Source organism: Cottoperca gobio, chromosome 17 (genome assembly GCF_900634415.1).
Source record: "Cottoperca gobio chromosome 17, fCotGob3.1, whole genome shotgun sequence".
Lineage (NCBI taxonomy): Eukaryota > Metazoa > Chordata > Actinopteri > Perciformes > Bovichtidae > Cottoperca > Cottoperca gobio.
The window spans coordinates 18491019-18512502 of NC_041371.1; the positions used below are offsets into that span (position 1 = coordinate 18491019).

The window sequence follows — 21484 nt, forward strand, 5'->3', positions numbered from 1 at the left end:
GATTGCTTTTTGTAGCAACAAAATTGAATTTTTATGCTCAAATGAGGTTTTCTAGTCTCAAACAGAAAATGTAGCCTAATGCTCAGAACTTTCCCATGCTGCTTTTTATCTAAACTTCATAGTCTATGGAGAAAGTTCATACTTTGTATGGTCACAAAGCTGACTTGGCACTTTCTCGATTTGGCAAGTATTATGTTTAGTGTTTCCTGCATAAAAGGAATCTCATTTGAATTTTGAAAATGGGCCATCTTTTTAAAGTGACTTCAAATTTGGTTTGCGTTCTACAAATGCATGTGTTTTAACCGCAACACTTTCTGTACTCTTTTGTGCAGGCCCGACAACTGGTACCCTATGGCTTATAACCCAGTGTTTCAAACCTACGGTCTAGAATATCTGGTCTTCAACATTGGACTCATGAATGGTGGGTGTGAAACATGCGCTCACTGGAAATGGCAGATTTCACAATGACTCCTGCAACTTAATGACTCCTTTATGGCTGTAGGTGACTTCTCGGGCCCCGCTGAATCTACTAGCTTTCCTTTGGGCACCCTTATCCCCATCATGGCTAGCGTTGCACAGAAGACCCATCAGCCCTTGCTGCTGCTTCTTGAGGAATGCGTAGCGGCTACCACGCCAGAGTTGCAGCCTGACAGCATCATATACCCGATCATCTCCAATAAGGGGTACTCTTAGTTACACTGGAACTAAACCAAAAACTAATGTTGTCCAGACATTGGAATCGATGCAAATAAATGTTGTTTAACCCCACAGATGTTTTGTGGATAGTATGACATCTCGCTCACAATTTGAACCAAGGCAAAAATCATCAGAGATCCAAGTGTCCCTTCAAGCCTTTACGTTTGCTCTCGGAGAAGAGGTAAATTGGCCTCATTAAATAAATTGTGCATGTTCACTTAATTTTTAGATGCAAAGTGGTACTGCCTTGCAACCTGAACTTCTCCGCCACTCAACAGGTGTTTATCCACTGCGAACTCCTGGCTTGGGATCCCAATGGTGTTGACCACACCAAGAAAGCCTGCCACTATGTCAAAGGGCAAGGGTAAATATCACTTCAGTATATCGGAACCTAAGTTCATATATATATTTTTTTCTTCACATAAGGTATGACTTGTCTAGCATTGGCTTAGTCTCCTGCTACTGCAGACAGCTCACGATTAATAATTTGAACGCGTTTGCTTCTGGATTCAAGACTTCCACACTTCAGTTGAGATTAATTTACTGATTCTTCTCATTCAATCTTCATGAACTCAGGTGGGAGCTGCTCGACAACCCGGACTATAGTGCTCTTTGTGACTGCTGTGAATCCAGCTGCAAGTCCAGGAGGACGAGGAGTGTAGCATCAGGTATGTGCATAACCTCTGCTGTAATAGACTTGTCTCATTGTACTGTACTAAAATGGCTTCATTTCTTTTGCCAGGGAAACGTGGAGTGGTACAAAAAGGTGTCCTTGGACCACTTACCATCACTGATGTGACTTTCTGAATGGCCTCAAGGCAAGAGTTTTATTTTACATTGCAATTGTATATTTATCCTTAACTACTACATTAAACTTTGTTTTGCTCTCCCAACAGGAATGGCTCCATTTTTATGGACTGCTTTAATCTGATTTGGCTTTTTATTCTTGGCTTTGTGAGCCTCTTTGCATTTCAGATTGTATGTGGTCAATAAAAACTGTTTCCAAACTAATTGCTTGAAGCTTGTTGTGTTTATCCTGCTTTTAGTGTAATGGTCTTAACAAAGATGTATTTTCATGAATGGTAAGTTGTGAACACCTAATGGTGTCAAGGTAAAATATGGGACCTGCTCTACCTTAACACAATAAACTGCACGACTGCTGTAATGCATGCAATAGCCTAGAGGGTTGATGATCCATAAAAAAATCTCTAAAATAAGCATTCAAAGTAAGTTTAATCAGAATCAACTTTGAACAGATCAAGGTCGCCTCTTTATTTTTATTTCATCTTTTTAAATAAATGGTTTGCATGGACCCCAAAGACATTCATAGGGGCTACTTCTGGCACAATATCTTAAATTAAATGACTCGTTTTAAAAACTTTTCCAGGGCCAAAACCAGTTTCTTACAATTATCTCTGAATGTAGTAGCAGACTAGCAGCCCTGGTTTAATTTGACTGACGCTGTGGAGTAGGGTCTTCATACGTCACGCGGTCAATCGGAACAGAATAAGTCCCGCCTGTTTGCGCAGAGGCGGGACTGCAGAGCCGACTGAAGTAACTTCTCTGTTGGCATAAAACTTCAAATACTTCTGAGCAGGGCGACAGGTAATGTTAAGATAACAAGCCTGAGCGAGCAGATATCTTGTAATGAAAGTTCAGTGAGTTTCTTCCCCTCTCTTCGTAGACCGCCAAACGAGCACTTGGCTAGCTAGCTTGCAAACACTTAGGTAGCCAATAAAACAACCTGTTAGCATGAAGATGCGTGCACACCGTTTGGGAACCACTGCACTAGTATACACAATAGTATGTGAACCTGACACCTTTTTCAACATGTCATTTCAAAACCATGGGCAATCATATGCTGCCAGAAGTGTCCGCTCGTCTGTGCAGACTTTCATTAAGAGTTTGTAACCTGGCTGAAGTGATTTCCTCCCATTCAGCCTCCGGGGTGTTTGAGACAGTGTGTTTGGCTCTGTACAGGCCAGTCAGGTTCTTCCACTCCAGACTGGGAAAACCATTTCTTCATAGACATGACTTTGTTCAGGGAGATAATGTCATTTTGAACAGGAAGTCCATAGCAGGGAAAAAAACGTACTTATGTTCATATAGTGTCATATTTAATGTTACATGATTACATTTGTGTATTGTTATCTTGTGTTTGCAGAGAAGAAAACCCACAAGACTAAAGATGGACTGGTTTCACTGTAATCAGTGCTTCACAAGGAGAGGGTCCAAGTTTGCTGTGTCCAGCTGCGGCCACATCTGCTGTGAAGCATGCATCAAATCTAGTAAGTAGGGCTGTAAATCACAAGTTTCATCGTGATACGATATATCTTTAAAAAACAATTCAATATTTGCTGATATCACAAAGTCTGCCATGATATCAATTTGATTAAAATCAGGGGCCTTCGATGGATATGGGACTATATTATAGACCCATTCAACACAATCGATTACATTTATATCAACTCACGAAAAGCAACTAAAATTTGATTTGATAATGTGATGATCAGAAAATGAAAAAGATGTTAAAGATGATTTCATGAATCAATGTTTTTCCACGTTGTATCGCTGATATTGGATTGTTACATCGATCCAAGTCAATGGATCGTTACACCCCTAAAACAATTATATACGCTAAGTCAATTTGCTTCCACTGTTTAAGTATAATTCATGACCATCATGGCTTAAATTAGACAGTTTCAGTGATGTCTTCTCCCACAGAGCAGTGCAGTGTATGTGGGGCCAGCTGCAGTTATCTGCCCATCACAGATGAGGTTAGTGAGTTGTAACATCTCCACTGCAGGTTACTGTCTGATGCCACCAACAGAGAATGACCTTAATATATGTCGCCAACTTATTATATCTGCATACATTATATATTTCAGATGAAGCCACAAGAAAAGGTGTTTTTCAAGGACCCTGTGAAGCTCATCCAGTCACGGCTGGAGCACATTTCACAGGTCTGTCTCCACTGTGCAGCTGTCGCCCACGCTCCCTTGCTGATGTCCTTAATTGCTATAGAGAGATGTTAAATGTCAGAGCAGCCCGTCAATAAATAGCCAGTCAGTGAGTCATTTCACAAGCGATTGCTTCAGTTAGAGTGATATTAGACTAGATTAAAAGTGTCACTGAGCTATAACTCAAAAACCAAAGTGCATTTACATAATGTTTTATTATTACTGAAATAATTATTTGATGGTGAGGTCTTCATGCTCCTCAGATTGCGCTTTTTCAACGGACACAGATGGAGAGAGTCACGGCACACTTCAAACATAAATCTGTTAAGCTGGAAAGGCATCTGAAGGAAGTCACTGAGCAGGGTTACAGGTGATGTTAGTATCTGTTGTTGTTCCTCTGTGGCTGTGTAAATAAACCCCCCGATTGAAACGCTATTCCCCCCACGTCTGTCATCATAAGGCAACTCTCTGAGCTGAAAAGAGAAAACGCTGACTTGAAAAAGCAGCTTTCAGAGCTGAAAAGAGAGACTGCTGACTTGAAAAAGCCACTTTCTCAGCGGCGGGTAAGAGTTCCCAAAGTCTAATGAAGAAAATGTTCATGTTGCCAAAAATGTTCAGGTAATAATTTACATATGCATATTTTTTGTTTGCTACAGGTTTCTCCAGGACCGTTTCAAATCGATGGGTAAAACCAGTTCACTTTTCAGGACTGTCCTGTTTAACAACAAACGTTCCAGTTTTAAAGTTTTTTGAAAGGATTGAGTGATAACTTTTTGTCTCATATATAGTAATCAAAGGATGTCACTCCCTGTGGCTGTCACCTCCCCAGGTACGCCCTGTCATTTAAGTTGAATTGTTAATGTTAGTTGTTTTTTTGTTGGTCAAATTTTTTAATTCAAGTTGATGAGGAGTGTGTGTGTGTTTTATTTGACCAGTTACCCCTCGTTCAAGAACTATGAGGTTAGTACTACATCCTCATGCTCTACTGGATTTCATTCTGTATTTGCAACACCTTCCCACTAAAACGATGGCAAAATATTTTATGCTCAAACATGTTGTCTGGGTTTCAGTTACTTCGGCTCATCGGAGTCTCAGGGCTGGGCCAGAGACAGAGGTCCCAGTCTGTCCTCCCTCACAGTAAGTCTCCTAGTTATATTGGCTCCGTGTCATGTTTTGTAGACCTGCTGTAAATGTTACGATGTTGGAAATAAAAATATTTCCCACAGAATACTGAAAAAGATATAAACATCTTGTCTTAGATGATTGTGCAACTTTTTAGAAACTCTTGTCGACTCAATAACAATAACAGTTTGACAATGCAAAATTCTTAATTCAAGGTCAATTACTGAAGCTTTAAAGGAGGTTTCACCTCACTGGCTTGCTCAGCGGGTGAAGGTTTTTCTGCTTTTCATGAGAAGCTATGAAATGTGGGTGAAATCCCTGAAAAAGGCAGTATACCTTGATTGTTTTTGTCAACTACAATTTCCAAGGTCAAGGATGAACTTTCACACTCAATGATAATAACACATTCAATAAAATATAAAATATAAACTTTTAATTATGGTCTCTTTCTGTTTTTGTCAGACTCCTGGATCAGCTACCCCTATTTCCAGCCATAGTTCTCTTCATGAACACTTGCACAGTAAGTGTCGTTGCAAAGATGCTTTTGTAGCTCTACCATAGTTTCTGTGATTAAACTGCATACAGTGTGCTTCATCAACTAAGAAATCAAATGCATTCTATGTTTAATCAAAAATCCTTTCACCTCTAATTTAAAAAGGAACGCCCACATCCTTCAGCACTCCTACAAGGTACAAAATGCTTTACAAATAACTTGCCATCAAACATCACATTTCTACAATACGTGATGGAAATATTTTCTCATATAATCGTGAGTCGGTCCATTTGTGTCTTCCTCAGAACTCCCCGTCAGACTCCTAATGTCTTCCAGTTCCCGTTTATGAGTGGATTATCAATACAGTCACCCCGACGTTAAACAAATGGCCCCTAACAATGCTGTGGATATTTTTGTCAGTTATCCAGATGTGTTCATCAGGACTGTTAGGTCTTCGTTGGGGATACACTTCAGTTGTTTCCCAGTAACAGTTGACTGAATGTCTTGCACATCGTTGAGGTATTTAATAACTGTTACGTTTATATTGATGTTGTACTTATGTTACCATGTGGTTCCTCTGTTGATGACTTAACCTGCCATATTATCTTATTGATCATTGGTTAACTAGTCTTTTTCTGGCACTTCAATTATATATATATAGTATAATTATATATATATAATATATATTATAAATTAAATTATATATATATATAAATTATATAAATTATAGATACGAATATATAAAGTATATATATATATATAAATTATATAGAATAAAGTATAGACATGATATAATAGAGATAGATAGTATAATTAATTATTTAATATATATATATATATATAGATTATATATATTATATTATATAGTATATATATTATATAATATTATATTATATATTATATATATATTATAACTAATATTATTTATATATAGACTTATATATTTATATATATAATTATTATAGATTTTATTATATATATATATTTTATATATATATTTATATATAGATTTGATATATATATATATATATATATATATATATATAATATATATAATATATAATATATAGATATATATATATATATATATATATAATAAAATCTATATATAATATATATTAAATTATATAATATATAAATCTATATATATATATATAAAAATATTTATATATATATATATATATATAAAAATATTTTATATTTATATTAATAGAGCCATTTCTGCAGACTGCTTTTTGCTCACAACAGAACGTTTGCATTGATGAAAAAATAAATTTGATGTCAGAATCAGTTCGAGTCATTACAGACACACGAAAAACATTGCTTGCACACATGATTAGAAAGGCAAATCCTTTACTGGTTTCCAGTGACACAATTGTGCAAATGAGACATTTTTCAAACGGGAGAAAATACATGAAAGACATCTGCAAAGGAAGACACTAAGCGTTATGGACATTTCCCAACAGCATGACACTTGTCTTCGTGCTTCATTACTAATAGAGTAAAAAATTAGACACTGCTTTATCAACATGATGCTCATCTAAACTTTATCCAGACATTTATAATGAACTAACTAAACTCGGACTCAATTTTAAAGCCCTCTTTAGGTCTACAAAGAAGTACTTTAGAGGGTGGAGTTTTCTGAACTGATAACCTGGATGTATGAGGTTTGTGCTATAATTCATAACATGAGTTAACAGAAAGGTATTTTTCTTTGGATTCAAACCTATTGCTACTTATACAGTACGTAGACCCCCATACATTATATTATCTAGATTATAAACCATCAAGTCACATCCTACAGCTATTAAGACAAAATAGATATAAAAATACTGACTGAATTAACGAGTGCAAATCAGAATTTAATTGGGCAATTCTGACATCTGTACGACATTGATGCGATTGTTGCCTTCTTGGTTCTGTTGTTCTTACTGTTAAAGGTGCAGTTAAATGCAAACAACAAAGTATACAAACAGTAAATCAAGTATTACAGCAGTGTCTAAAGAGGATTCTGGGAATGCGTCTCAGAAATATGTTGCAGACATTAGTAGGAATTAGATGCACAATGCCGTTTTCAAAAGTTATGACAATAGCTTTCAGTGTTAATGGATCAAAAATGACACGGTTTCGTTAGGAACAAATATTTTGAGATAATTGGATTTAATGAATATGGCAGCAGGCTCTAAAACCAAAGTGCAAGATGTCAATTTAAAAGTGGACATGTCCAGTGTGCTTTTCTTGACAAGGAATTATTGGCTGTAAAGGAATGATTAAAACACAGTGAACTGTCAACACATTTATCAACATAGACATTTTTCTGGAGCAGTTACTTATCTGCTTTAGTTAGGTACCAAAAGTACAACCAGTTTAAACCAATTAAACTGCTACAATAGCATACTAAGAATTCTGCAGTAGTGATCTAAACAAAAATAATAAGCTCAAGAAAATATAGCAAACCAGTGTACAAGTTACTGTCGTATTTACAGCAACACGGCAGCACAATTATAATTCAAGTCCAAAATATATTAGGATAAGCAGGAACTGCAGAACATATAAAAACTCAAACCTCACTTTGGGCGTGTACTGGGAAGACCGGATGTTACAAACCTGCCGAAATAAAGCAACTTTAACCAAAGTAGTAACTATGCTTGTAGGCGCAAAGGATGCGAGGAGCACTTTTAGAAATGTACTTCAGTCTGGTTACAGCGTCTTATTCGGGAACAATTGGGCTTTTGCTCGGTCCCTCAAAATCCTGACTTGCAAACCAATCTCGCACTTGCTGGTAGCTCATTTTTGATTTCTTGCATAGAGTGTCAAGGTCTTTTTCATTTAGTTTGCCTGTTGAAAGGTGATATGTTACCAATGGCTGGATATCAGGGGAATCTGCGGTTGTTGCATTTGCTTGAGATTTTCGTTTGCGGCTACCCCCAGCCCGAGTAGATGTCCCAGAGCCGCTTCCGTTAGCTAAACCACTGCTACTCTGCTGGGCTGCAAGTTCTGCCAAGAACTGGTCACGAACCCCTTTCACCCAGCGCAGCTGACCGTTTTTAACAGCATACCGTGTGTCCCCAAACCACTGAATAACATCTGCCCGGGGTAAACCTGTAATCTTAACAAGTTCGGTGTAATCTTCACTCTTGGGCCACTGGCAGCGTAAGAAGTGCTGCTTTAACAAATCCAGCTGCTCCTTGGTCTTTCTTGGTCGCCCAGCCGGAGTGAGGGCAGGGGAGGTAGATGAGGGAGCCTTTGAGGGTGTTTGTGCAGGACTGGCTTTGGCTGAGTGGGCGGACTTCTTTGATGTGCTGATGCTGTTTGGAAGCGGTTTATTAGGCGAGGCAGTCAGTGGTGGGCTGCCAGAGGGGGAAGAGTAGGGAGAGATTTTTAATATACCTGATGGTTCCTGTGGAACATCTGGCTCAACCTTGCAGGTCTTAGTCAGTTGTAATGGTTGCTCTTCACTTTGTTCTTCATCTTTCAAACTGTCCCCATCACCAGAAAGCTCCTCCATAACTTCATAACCTTCTGAATCAAGGACCTTTTCCCCAAATGCCTCCAGGCTGTTTGACAAGAAGGTCTGAAAGAAATGTGCATTTTTGACGCCATTGCCACGCGCTGCCTCCTGGCCCTTCACCCCGTTTAGTTGACTAGTCTTTTGTGTAATAAGTGGGAGAGGTTGAATTTGTTGATCTGGTTTACCTCCGGTGTTTTGAGAGTAGTTCTGGGCTGCAGCAAGGCTTCCTCTACCAACCCTAAGCTGGTACCGGCTGTCACTGAAACCATTTACGAATGTCGTTACGGCTCAGCCCCGTTTCTTCCTGCAAACGTCTAAGCTCTGCCTCCGCAGGCCAGTTCTCTCTCAAAAAGCTCTTTCGAAGGGCAGCGAGTTGAACTTTAGACTTTTTGTAGCGCCCATGACGGTGCTGTCTTGAAGATGGCTCTGAAAGGTCAAGGGAGACATCAGCTGCTATACTTGCTGGTGCGTCTGCTGGTGGGCGGTAGAAGTAGGAATCCTGAGGAGGTGGGAGGGTGGAGCTGAAACACGGGACATTGGGTTTGGCTGGTTTATAGGAATCTGGTGACTCACACTTTGGTTTGTTCTTCTGGGGGCTAGAGAGAGCATCCTCTACTTCATTGATGCTCTTATCCTCAATTACCAATTCCTCACAACTTCTGCTCTTGTTCTTAATTTTGGCTTCCTCGTTTGTTTCAGTAGAATCTTCACATAGCTCAGGCACTGCCAGCTTTTGACGCGTCTCCTCGATCTCTTCTGAGGACCAGCTGATGCCATATTTAATTCTCTGCACCATAAACCACACCTTTACTTTGTCCAGAGGTAAGGCACATACCCGGGCCAGGGTGGTAACCTCACAAGATGATGGGTATGGAAATAAGTTAAAGGCTTGGACCAGCTCTGGGATTGAGTCAAGTTCACGGGTTTGATCCGACTGTGTCCATACCAACTTCAGACCCTCTGACACTAGAGGCAGGCACACAACAGAGTTGTTGTTTGTGGTGAAACTAGCCACACCACTCTCATTGCTTTCTGCTGAGCTGGCAGAGTGGCGCAAATCCTTGGAGGAGCGCTTAGCTTCAAGTTTTACTTCACATTCTGTATTTGTTACTTTTCCTCCAAAGGGCCCCTTCATGCCTATAAGCAGTCCATTTTTGCCATTATGTTCACTGTAGGTTGCCATCTGGGATATGAAAATAGGGTCTTTCACCTATAAAAAAAGAAAAGAAAAACACTGATTTAGTTGTTGATGTTTTTCACTCGTCTCAACTGCCAAACTGTTTTCACAGATAAGATAACTGTGGAGAGAAGGAACATTTCTTCTGAGGAGTGCAGCCAAGAGTATAGACTATGATGTTTTCACAACTTTCAGTTCTCATTCATTCTCAAAGTCAATTATCTGACAGCTGGTTCCCCCCTCCCCCCTACTTCGCACTCCTTATTCTGAACTCCCAGCGAAACTTGTCGTATACTCTGTCGAGACTGGGCTCCCCTCCCCCAAAGTGTGGTGCCTGACTTTTGTTTTGTGTGAGTGGGGGGATTGGTCGCAAAGGGTGGGTGGGTGCGTGGGGAACGGGGATCTACGAGAGATCCATCACAGTCTACTTTCTCACCCCTTCCCAGCCAGGCTTTGTTCCACTCCCAAGTTCTCGGTCCCGAAATACGAGTGTAGTGTCACAAAAGGCAGATACCACAAGAGAAACCTGTGGAAGGAGCAAACGAGTTGCATTAGTAACACTCAAGACCAAGTCTAGGCACTCTTAGTACTTAAACAGGATAAAACACAAACTTAATTTGTTCATTAAGAAATGGTTTGAAATACTAAATAATTATAAATGTAATTTTGTTTTTGAGCAACAGGTGTTAAACCAACACACCAAGCATGGACATATCATGTTGGTGGTTAGAAGGCTAAATAAAAAAAGAATTGTGATTCAGACACCATTACATATTTCTCCCATTGCAGTCATTACCTTATTATATTAATAGGGTGTTTATAACTACTTATTGGACAGTGCCTTACAAGTAACTACGTGTCCTACCATTTACTTAAGAGTTCTTCTGTATTTGGAACAACAGAGGAAATATTACGCATTTAGTTAGATTACGCCATGGCCGACGATTAAGGTCGCTTGAGCCACGCAATAAATGTTCAAGTGTACAAAAACATAAGCAAACTATTATGAAACCACTGTGTTAGTCATTGCGTGACACATTGAAACCCACGGGGGTGAGATCATGTGGTGGCCTCCCCGGTGTTTCACGTATAACTTCAATGTGCTGTAAGAGATTATACGTAGGATCTTTGTTGTAGTGTAACAAAAAGCTATAAAAGTTGCTCTCGGTGGCAATCACAATAGCAGCCCAGTGTCTCCCCCTTTATGGCGTACTAACTAAAACGCTTCACACTGCACAGGCGCACTTCGCCGTCAGACACGCTTCAGTGAAACATAAAAATAAACTTACCGAAAATGCCAAAATAACCCGTTATCCCCGAGGTCCGTTTGAGCGTATAGACAACAAAAGAAACTCAGAGTTTCCCCTCTGCCACTCCGCTTTTTATGGCCGAAGTTTAGAGGAAGACCAGGGAAACAATGCCGTCCGTCTGTCGGTTTGACCCTTGTCTTATTTATCAAGCACCTCGATAGATTACGCTCGGGATACAAAGATGCGAAGCGACCAAGTTTGTCGCCTTTTCGTAGGAGTTAGGTCGTCGGCTGAATCCTGCCGTATAGGACACAAACCTCTCAATCCGTGAGATTCAGGTCTGGATTTCAGTCGCCGTTACTTCGTCCTTCTCGGTCCATCCGTTGTTGCTTTTGTTCTTTAACTGAGAAGTGTTTTCGCTGTCCGGCCAGATCGAGGCGAGGCGGAGCTGAGGACCAGGAAGCCCAGAAGGCCCAACTGACTCTCCCACAGTGACGGCGGGGTGGGTGTGCCAGTCTGGGAGAGCAGGCCATGGATTGGAGGGAGGAGGCGCCCGTATAATAAATCCGTGGCAGTAGGCTAAACATTTTCACGTCAAACACCCACCCCCACCGCCTCCCCCTCCCCCTCCCCAAATCAGGCCTCAAACATCTCATCTCATTTTTAAACGAGTATCAACATCTTGTTAAATTCAAACATTGCATTCATTCAGCTCCTACTTTCCTTACTTAGTACACAACATAATTTAAATCATTTTTAATGTACTTATAGGAATCCCTCAAGACCCCTGGAGGTCCGTAGGCACCACTCAGGACACTATATATTCTGGAAATGTGGGCATTTTAGCAACATGGGAGATGTTATATTATATACACATTGTGGTATTTTATAAAAACATATTCTACTACTTTTAGACTCAGTAACACATTTTTTTCCAGCCAAGAAAATAAACTAAATAAAGAAGACAGTATTTCCCAATGATACAATGTTTTGCTGGCAACTTTGAAACATCTTTTAAACCTTCATGTTAAGGAATACAATTTACAGAAAATAAAATAAAACATTTAAGTAAATAAATAAAATACAGTAAAATCCAAGTAATTAAAAGCATTTTAAATTGCCCTGGGGCTTGTATTAATTCCCAATGTATCACTAAAATGAAGACGAAGAGACATTTAGTCTTTATCACAACAGCTGATAAACCAAATTTAAAGCTAGAAATTGTTAACAGCCTGTTGGATTTTTGGAACGAGACATAGCACACAATCAACAGTGTTCCAGTGATACTGTGTGTCCTTGAGCACACTATGCTGATTCACAAAACAAGGCAGCAGAGTCAGAGGTAGCAATTAGATTTCATAGTAATGCTAAATGGTAGAATAATATAGACAAGATGTAGATATTCATCTTTCTGCAAGGGATTCAATCCTTTTTATGCAAGACATCTTTTTAACAGTTTGAAAATGCTTTCATTTTGTTATTCTGCCGAAGGAATGAGAAGTGAAAACAGCAGCGAGTTAACTTTTCTTTATTTAACTGGTCTAATACGTAGCAGTAGTGCTCTCTCTCTCTGTGTGTGTGTGTGTGTGTGTGTGTGTGTGTGTGTGTGTGTGTGTGTGTGTGTGTGTGTGTGTGTGTGTGTGTGTGTGTGTGTGTGTGTGTATATATATATATATATATATATATATATATATATATATATATATATATATATATATATATATATATTTTTTTTTTTTTATATAACAATCAAATGCTAAAATAAGTGAAAAAATACACAAGCATTTATATGTCTATAAAGTATGCCATCTTTAAGAAAATACGTAACATGCAATGATAATAATTTTACATTTTAATTATTTTTTCACCCAAAGCTGACATTAGTGTTAGTGTTAATATGCTTGAGCATCCTTCATATGTACCTAAAACTTCATAGAAAGGCCTTCATTACATACTCAAGTAGGATTACATGTAATTATCTACATAGCGATTTCAATAATACCCCTTCAAAAAACATTGTTGTCAGTCAGTGTTTGGCTTCTTGTTAGCCATTAGCCAATGGATCTGAACTGAAACCACTGAAATAGCAACTATAAGTTTAGCTAGAATTTGTAGTGTTATGTAGTTGAAACACAGTATTGAATACTGCCACTTCAGTACGGATGTAAGAAATGTTTAGAACCGGTTACTAGCCAGGGTGAGCACAAAACGTGGCAGGTGTAGGAATGAAGGCACAACAGCTGACAGCCAGGAGAGATATGGGACTTGAGTCAGAAGGAATTTTAGGGAAGTGTAATCAGTTACACTCCGTCCTGGAAATAAACAGATGAACAAATTATTAGAATCATGGGACTGTACAGAACAGTGAGTTCAAATCTAAAAAAAAACTTAGCCAGCTGATAAAAACTTACCATCAACATCTTGAAACCCATAGCGCCTTGCCAGGTCACAAGTCAGGAGTACTTTCCCAGACAGACACATCAGATTTTTATCTGTCAGGCAGAAAGAGAAGAGAAGACGATTACAAAAGAACGAAACTCTAACCAAATCTGTTGAACCAGTATATGCTTCTCATACATAACATGAGTTTCTAAAAGCATGTTACAATGAACAGCATGTGCAGATCTTATACATTCCTCACCTCATAATATACAATCTCATATAATCCTACCTTTTGCCAGGTTGACAATGCACATCCCACTCAACTCTGTAGTTTCTCCATTGACAAATGTATCTTTTAACTGCACAAAAGACAATACACAGATTTAGCAAAAAACCCAAAGAAGCCAATCTGGATTTGCTAAAAAGAGAATCGTTTACCTTGGAATTTGCACTTTCATCCTCCAATACGAACTGAGACACCAACTCTGTTTGTACCGCTCCTGGCCACAGACTGACAGAAGCCACTCCTCTACTTCTCAGCTCAACAGCCATGTCTGCTGCCAGCCTGTCACACTGGAAACAAACACCAAAACAAAACAGGATTTTATTACACTGACAGCACATGTACTTGTGTTGACATAACTCTAGGACTTAATGAGAACTCACAGCAGCTTTACCAACTCCATATGGCACATTGAAGATGTATCGCAGCCCCCCCATAGATGAAATGGTGACTATCAAACCCCGACCTTGAGCCACCATCAACCGAGATGCATGAACTGAGAAGAAGTAGTGACCCCTGCCAGATAAATGAAAAAGAAAATCAGTCAAATCGTTTTTTTTTTTTTTTTTTAATCACACGGTTTCTTGTTTAATTTCTCCCCCAAATTTTCCATTCAGCTCTCAAAACTAACAAGAGACAAAAACTAAATGAGTAATGGCTGCTGACGGGAAAACTGTCACTAGACATGAGGATATGACTCATTGACATGACTACGGTGAGCACAAAATCCTACCTGAGACCTGTGTTGTTGATGGAATCCCAAATGGACGGATCAATATCCCAGAACTTGGTCCCCATATTCCCAAAGATAGCCTGGAATAACACATGTTTAGAGTTCAGGTAAAAGGATCACACAGTGGGCAGTTTATGGTTGAGGCCCTTTAAAGTCGTTAAGTGTTTCATAAGTAATTTCCAACCGTGACAGTTGTTATTGTTTTCACTTTGTGAGTGTGTCATCGTGGAAAATGTAGGTCATGTACTTTAGCAGGAACTACCATATAAGTGGTTTTGAATCTTTGCCAGGTGTTTCTGTCTGTCTCTAGTTCAAGTATGCGATACATCAAGTAGTGCTTAATGTCAGTGCAGAATATCTACCTGTACTCCAGCGTAGGCATTGTTAACCAGGATATCCAGCCTGCCATTCTGCTCACATTTGATCCGTTCAAACAGGTCTTCAATTTCTTGGTCTTTCGTAGAATCACAGATAACTGGCACACAGTTTCCACCCCTCTCCTTAACCTGTGTTGACATCAAACACATCCACTGTTAAAGATGGAGACAAATCCTGACTGAAACACTACTACTACTACTACTACTACGATACTACAAAGCAGAAAACGGTTTCCTAAGTAATCCACCAGACATGGACTGCAGGGAGGAAAAAGGCATTTTGGTGAGCCAAAACAACTTGATAGGCACCATCGTCATCAAGAGATAGGATAATGGACATCACTTTTCCCTCTCTGCCTAGCTGTGTGCTATAGCCCTTATAAGAATAAGAATCAAGCTCAAATTGTCACCTCTGCAGCAGTTTGTTTCAAAGTCTGCTCCTGGCGCCCTGTGATGTAGACCGTGGCTCCTGCCTCAGACAGCTGCAGGGCTATGCCTCGGCCAATGCCTCTGGAGGCACCGGTTACTAAACACACCCAGCCAGACAAGGACATTTTCGCTGGGGGAGGAAATAACACCACAAACAAATAAGCAGTGAGCTCAAGTACACCATCTACACTAAAACTACACACGGTTAATAGTGGTCTGCCAGTTAAATATGATCAGAGGTCAACTGGGAAATAATAAATGTGTGTGCATAAATTAAAGTGAGCCACCCTGTCCATAGTTCACTTGATATCTGGAGGAACTATTTTACAGCTCTATTGGGTCCAGTCACTATTACTCAGCATTACGAGTGCAGTCGACAGGTGACACCGATATTGCGATAAGTTTAATCATTATGAATGTCAACTTTGCCTAACTCACATAATTGTAAAAGTACAAGCACACTATAAAATTCCGTAGCTGTAATACAAACTAATTAACTCTTCAGTTTCACATATCACCTGAAAAAAAGTTCACATTTTCTCGCTCTTATGATATATTAACTTATTTTTAACATAACGGTTTTATTTGAATAACAATTTTGCTATTGTTATGACGAAATTCTTCGCGTTAAGATAGTATAACACAAAACATTTCATACCGTGATAGATTCAGTCAAAGCCCTAAAAAAACTTTTTTTTTTAAGGAGAAACGACGATTTGATTACATTGTAATGAATGCTTATCAGTGGTGAGACTGCTATTACTTCACACAGGCTGTACATTTTTAAATCTACATAGTTCGCTCAATTGCATAAATTACATCAGCAGGCCTACCTTATTCCACAGCTGGATTTGGTTTGGAGTCTCAATAAAAGTTATTCGTAAGGAACCAGGAAACGTATTGATACAAATATCATGGCTGCTTAGTGCTGCTATTATATCCTACTAATAGTGCCTCAGGCTGCAACAGTGTGAGCAACGTTATGTGCCAGTTAGCTATCAAGGCTGCGTACCCAGTGTAATATCGCGAGAAGATGCAAGACTACGCAGAGAGTTTAGTAGGTGACTGATGATTCACTTGCGTTCACTTCCTCCTTCGCTTCGCATGAAATCCGTAACGTAAGCACGTTTTTGGGCGCCATCAACTATTTGGTGTTTCACCCAACGTTATCGTGCTGGTTGCCTGTTAAGTCGATTGTAATCGATTCTAACCGATTTCAACACAGTTATGAGCGGTTTTGGTAAAGTTTATAATAGTTTACATGACGATAGGCCAAAACTCAGTGAACTATCTCACTGGTGAGTGTCGGAGTTGCTCTTTGGTTTAATTTACAGCATTTCACACACGATGGCGCTATAGTATTGAAAACTACATCTTGTGTGTATTTGAGGGCCTATTTGTTTAAAGCACAAACAGTGGCCTAATAGTAATGGTAAATAATTTATTTGCGGCTGAACCGAAATTCTGCACTGTTAATACTTCACTGACCAAACACATGCAGTAGTTTCACTGTTGACTTTACAGAGCTGATACGAATCCGATAAATAATAATTCAGGAACGTGCTTTTTTGAGCACGGACCGGTTTCATGTAAGAAAATATCTTCACGGACCGGCCTTCTTTTCCCTTTTCCAAAAAAGCTCTTTAAAGACGTTTGTTTTCCACTCATTGTTGCTTGTGGGCTTAATTTTTTTGAAGTAAAGTATCACTTGACTGAGACGAGCGTCTTGACAAGAGTCAAGAGACACAGACGCACAGACAGATGTATCCCGTAATTTTTCAAAATAAAACCTCTTTCAAAAATAAAATATTTTTTTATTCAATCTTTCTGTGCGGCCCGGTGGTTGGGGACCACTGATCTAAAGCATTGTAATATTGCATGTGCTTCCTGTCCTATATTGTGTCTCTAATTGTTCCCATGTTATTATTCCCAATCTATCTGTTGGCACATCAGTGTGAGGATTATTGTCTTGGTTTGGCATCAAGATTTCACATAAAAGTGGGGCTACTGGTTGGAAAAGGTTTCTTTCTACTAAATGATTTTAAAAAGCCTTTCAAGTGTGACAGAACTGTAGGCTATTGTAGACATATTTTGTATACTGTTCCCTATTGTTTTCGTATCACCAGTTAAATATAGTGATTTGTTAAGAGGGCCTCTGAAAGAAAGCTCTGCCCCCCTCCTGCCAGTCCCACCCTTGCATCGCACCAAATGGGGCACTCTCCATTTGACTTGTGTTTAAATTCCTTTTTAGGAAGTTTGTCTTCGTGCGGTGCAAGGGTCTAAGGACAGAGGGTGTCGTATGCTGTACAGTCTGTAAAGCTCACTGAGACACATTTGTGATATTGGGCTGTATAAATAAATTTGATTTGATTTGATCTCTGGTAAAGTTTAAAATGGTGCTTTGAGTTTTATAGATCTGTCGATTAAATCAACTAATCATTTAGTTGACAAAATCGTGTTAGTTGACAGCCCTTAGCTCTAATAATATTAACAATATAATCAGGAATTAATCAGCTTGTTTGTCCTCAGTTTCCAGGATCCTTGTTAAAATCCTGATTCTATGGTAAAAAGCATTACATTTGGACCATTCTAAAAATACACACACTTTCTCACAAAGTGGTATATAACTGCAGATCGTTCTGGTTTTATCTGCTGATATTTTTGAAATATTCGTCTCTGAGATTTCTGGTACTTCAATATTATTCATTTAGTTAATCATTATCAACACATTCACTTATAGGAAGCAATACATGGGACGTACTGTAAACGGGAAGCATTTAGGTCAAACAAAGCAAATACTGACGCTCAACCTTTTTACATTTGAAAGTTCAGTTTTAAAACCTGTGTCCCTTTCTTGCAAACAGCAGATTGTAGCATTTGAAATTATTCCAAAACTAACAGCATGTGAACACTTTTCAAAGTAACAAAGCATGTATCTCCAGAATGTGATATTTATTCTGTGTTTTTAGAGCTTTTTTTGCCATGTGAAGCTATTAAAACTTGATGTTTTTGACGATGATGACTCTTAAATTGGTAATTTGTTACCCATAATGGACAGATCAGCATCACCACTGTTTCTGTTGACATGGACACGTTGTAGATAGAAAGACTCATCATGGCACACATGAAGCATTCTTTTCTACATGTTGTAAAAATGATCTACAAAGTGAAGAATTCGTCAGCCTCCTGCCTGCTATCGTTTGATCTGGATTTCCTGATCGGGGTTTCAAAAATATTTGCTGAAGATAAATAAACTATTGCAAAACTATTTCATGGTTTGCTCTGCTCATTTTTGGGAAGTCACCACCCCCTTGGACATTGATCATTAAGTTGCTTATAAATAGTATTTGATAGAAGAAGAATGTTTTAAGGCAAACGGCACAATGACTGGGGGTTCTCGCTTCCTTTGGATTCCCTTCCTTCTCTCCTGTGTCTTTCAAGCTTCTGACAACATACATGGTAAGTCAAGTATTTTATTTATACAGCCCAATATCACACATTAGCTTGAAGGGGCTTTCTGTGCAGCGTACAACACACTCTGTCTTTAGACCTTTAGAGAAGGTAAAACTCACTCCCCCAAAAGATGGAAGTCACCTCAGGAAGAGCTGCTGAACAGGGCTCCCTCTCCCAGGGTGCTCAGACATGGAATGAAGTACAGAACAGACCAAAATAATAAAATGACAGACAATCAGGATGACAAAATTACAAATAGATTGTAAACGTAAAGTCATTTTTAGGAACAGTAATTCATCCGTTTTGAAAGTGCTCAGTTGAAATAAAATGTAATATCTTTGACCGTTACATTCAGTTTATTGTTAATGTGGAATTGTTCTTGTTTTCTCAGTCCCTCAGGATGTGGATCATTTCACAGGTGCAGGAAATCCAAACTGGCAACGCATCCTTTCAAATATACCAGTGAGTCCCCAACACAGTGACTTTTCAAGTGAGAAAAAAACACATTTGTGTAGCAGTCCTTATAATGCTCCATCTGCTACTGTGTTGTCTTCAGATAACCCTACCAGAAGGAATTGATCCCAAGAATATAAATGTAACGGTATGTAACAAAAACATTTATCATATAAAAATATTCAATGATGCTTTAAAAAAATATTTATTTCATCCAATCCAATATGTTTTGTTCCACAGTCAATCACTATCAAGACTTGTACTGGTGAGTGGGTCTTTATAGGTCAAGTAAAGCCTCCCCTATTCCAAAATCACACAACAATCAGGCTGATGTAGAGGACATACTGTACCACTGTACTGTACAGGAGCAGATGATCAGACAAGATGCAAAAGTCTCCATCACCTCTCCTACACAGGAGCAAGACACACAGACTGTATAACTGTTTAGCCTATCTTTGTTATTTTGTGTCTCTTTGTGCTTGTTTGCCCCTTTTCATGTCGTTGTGAGTCTCTGTGACTCTTTGCACCTGTTTTGCATCTCTTTGTAGTCCTATTGTGTGTCTTTGTACTTGTTTCGTGTTTTTCTGTAGTCCTATTGTGTGTCTTTGTACTTGTTTCGTGTTTTTCTGTAGTCATATTGTGTCTCTTTAGAGTTGTTTTGTGTGTCTCTTTGTAGTCATTTTGAGTCTCTTTGTAGTCATTTTGTGTCTCTTTGTAGTCATTTTGTGTCTCTTTGTAGTCATTTTGTGTCTCTTTGTAGTCATTTTGAGTCTCTTTGTAGTCATTTTGTGTCTCTTTGTAGTCATTTTGTGTCTCTTTGTAGTCATTTTGAATCTCTTTGTAGTCATGTGTTTGTGGTTGTTTTGTGTGTGTTTGTGGTTGTTTTGTGTCTCTTTGTGGTAGTTTTCCCCTTTTCATAGTCGTGAGTCTCTTTGTGACTCTTTGCAGTTGACACTTTGGGCCCCTGTGCCTGCTAGGCCCGTTCAGTAATCCATCCATTACGCTATATAAACATACTGTGACAATCTCCCTCTGTTATCTTCCTGAATTTCTAACATGCCTTGTCAGATGTGAAAGAACATCTGGCACAGCTTAACATTCAGCTTCAGCAGACAACTCTCCGCAACAGGCAGCTGGGTGAGTGTTCGTCCTTTTAGAACCTGAGGAACATCGCTAGTTAGGTACTGTTGCTCTGATATAACCTGCACTCTTTCTGATAGATAACGAAGTCTTTGGGTTGAGGAGGGAAGTCAGACTCCTGAAACAGCATGATTCTACATGCAGCTCTGGCTGTAAGCTTTTGATCGTAAATCATACTCAACATATACAGCACATGTTCAGATGATACACAAGGAACGACATGAGCCAATGTAAAACTGTTTTTAATTCCCGCACAGCTTATCAAACCCAGTTACTCAACACAATGAAACAGCTTCTGGAGACATTTGATAGTGATACATTTCGGAGTAAGTTCTGGAGTTAAACCTCTCACATTTTGTTGGTAGTTTTGCAGCACAATTTACTTAAATGTCTTTTCATAAACCAATGAGTTTCTGTTTAATCGAATATAAATGTTTTTCTTCTAGTCCTGAATATCATTGCACTCACCAGGGAGGTGAATACATTGCAGAAGAAGCTCAAACGTGCGACTAATGCTACTGAAACTATTGAAATCAGGTGTGAGTGTTGTTTTATTTCTTTGCTCTACATCTACTGGCAAAGTATTTACAGTGTAGCACCATATTCGTCTTTTACTGTCATACAATAAAATCCACATTTCACATGAAATTTCACATGGTAACTTGTGTCTCGCAGTGCTGCGGAGAGAGCATCAGGAGAAGATCAATCAACTGAACGTAAAGACGCAGCAGATTGAAAGGAGCCATGCAAACTCAGCGCTGAGTAAGAGCTTTTAATTTCATTTACTAGACATTTGGAGAACAGCTGTGAGCGGTGGTGAGGGAACAAGATGCTGATACATTTTGTTTTGTAAATGGTAAATGGCAAACTTTCTCTTGTGTGTGTGTTCAGTTTTACAGATCATCTCACTGCAAAATCAGATCTGGGATTTGCAACAGGTAGATTCAAGAAGTGGAGAAACTTCTTTTCAGACCAACAAGACACTTATTGGTAAATTGATGCCCACTTGACTGAAATACTTGTAT

The 21484-nt window shown here is 39.0% G+C and overlaps 5 protein-coding genes across 5 annotated transcripts in view; 3 read left to right on the forward strand and 2 right to left on the reverse strand.

The window, feature by feature from the left end:
- Positions 1 to 1707, forward strand: part of LOC115022736 (uncharacterized) — a 2443-nt gene extending 736 nt beyond the window's left edge. Inside the window, exons 4-10 of the mRNA XM_029453816.1 lie at positions 333 to 421; positions 503 to 683; positions 772 to 877; positions 975 to 1060; positions 1273 to 1364; positions 1439 to 1514; positions 1593 to 1707. Of these exons, the coding sequence (XP_029309676.1) occupies positions 333 to 421; positions 503 to 683; positions 772 to 877; positions 975 to 1060; positions 1273 to 1364; positions 1439 to 1503 (619 nt within the window). The 3' untranslated portion in view covers positions 1504 to 1514; positions 1593 to 1707. The remainder of the gene's footprint in view (positions 1 to 332; positions 422 to 502; positions 684 to 771; positions 878 to 974; positions 1061 to 1272; positions 1365 to 1438; positions 1515 to 1592) is intronic.
- A 485-nt stretch (positions 1708 to 2192) lies between these two features.
- On the forward strand, positions 2193 to 5734 carry LOC115022962 (RING finger protein 212B-like). The gene is made up of 13 exons (XM_029454084.1): positions 2193 to 2301; positions 2861 to 2984; positions 3421 to 3473; positions 3585 to 3659; positions 3920 to 4026; positions 4117 to 4219; positions 4313 to 4341; positions 4445 to 4485; positions 4592 to 4616; positions 4727 to 4793; positions 5241 to 5298; positions 5437 to 5467; positions 5577 to 5734. The coding sequence occupies exons 2-13, from the start codon at positions 2885 to 2887 to the stop codon at positions 5650 to 5652; spliced, it is 765 nt and encodes a 254-aa protein (XP_029309944.1). The 5' UTR covers positions 2193 to 2301; positions 2861 to 2884; the 3' UTR covers positions 5653 to 5734.
- Positions 5735 to 6607: 873 nt separating this feature from the next.
- homeza (homeobox and leucine zipper encoding a) lies at positions 6608 to 11741 on the reverse strand. The gene is given in 4 exon segments (XM_029454004.1): positions 6608 to 9046; positions 9048 to 9992; positions 10396 to 10485; positions 11527 to 11741. Coding segments are annotated over 2 exon segments (1983 nt in total). The 5' UTR covers positions 9966 to 9992; positions 10396 to 10485; positions 11527 to 11741; the 3' UTR covers positions 6608 to 7981.
- Positions 11742 to 13048: 1307 nt separating this feature from the next.
- dhrs1 (dehydrogenase/reductase (SDR family) member 1) lies at positions 13049 to 16422 on the reverse strand. The gene is made up of 9 exons (XM_029453694.1): positions 16247 to 16422; positions 15395 to 15543; positions 14970 to 15113; positions 14608 to 14687; positions 14258 to 14390; positions 14030 to 14164; positions 13881 to 13950; positions 13621 to 13701; positions 13049 to 13521 (listed from the first exon to the last, which is right to left on the reverse strand). The coding sequence occupies exons 2-9, from the start codon at positions 15536 to 15538 to the stop codon at positions 13385 to 13387; spliced, it is 924 nt and encodes a 307-aa protein (XP_029309554.1). The 5' UTR covers positions 15539 to 15543; positions 16247 to 16422; the 3' UTR covers positions 13049 to 13384.
- A 4142-nt stretch (positions 16423 to 20564) lies between these two features.
- acin1a (apoptotic chromatin condensation inducer 1a) overlaps positions 20565 to 21484 on the forward strand; it is a 31226-nt gene continuing 30306 nt past the window's right edge. The window contains exons 1-5 of the mRNA XM_029453391.1: positions 20565 to 20611; positions 20717 to 20785; positions 20906 to 20998; positions 21135 to 21221; positions 21351 to 21449. Coding sequence (XP_029309251.1) covers positions 20743 to 20785; positions 20906 to 20998; positions 21135 to 21221; positions 21351 to 21449 — 322 coding nt within the window. The 5' untranslated portion in view covers positions 20565 to 20611; positions 20717 to 20742. The remainder of the gene's footprint in view (positions 20612 to 20716; positions 20786 to 20905; positions 20999 to 21134; positions 21222 to 21350; positions 21450 to 21484) is intronic.

Excerpts from the sequence above, each read along its gene's own strand:
- dhrs1 (XM_029453694.1), bottom strand. The coding sequence starts at position 15,538 with ATGTCCTTGTCTGGCTGGGTGTGTTTAGTAACCGGTGCCTCCAGAGGC. Across the intron at positions 14,688-14,969 it reads ATGCCTACGCTGGAGTACAG|GCTATCTTTGGGAATATGGG; the intron begins GTAGATATTCTG and ends GTGTTATTCCAG. Across the intron at positions 14,391-14,607 it reads ATCAACAACACAGGTCTCAG|GGGTCACTACTTCTTCTCAG; the intron begins GTAGGATTTTGT and ends TTTATCTGGCAG.
- LOC115022962 (XM_029454084.1), top strand. The coding sequence starts at position 2,885 with ATGGACTGGTTTCACTGTAATCAGTGCTTCACAAGGAGAGGGTCCAAG. Across the intron at positions 4,220-4,312 it reads AGCCACTTTCTCAGCGGCGG|GTTTCTCCAGGACCGTTTCA; the intron begins GTAAGAGTTCCC and ends TGTTTGCTACAG. Across the intron at positions 4,342-4,444 it reads GGACCGTTTCAAATCGATGG|TAATCAAAGGATGTCACTCC; the intron begins GTAAAACCAGTT and ends TCTCATATATAG.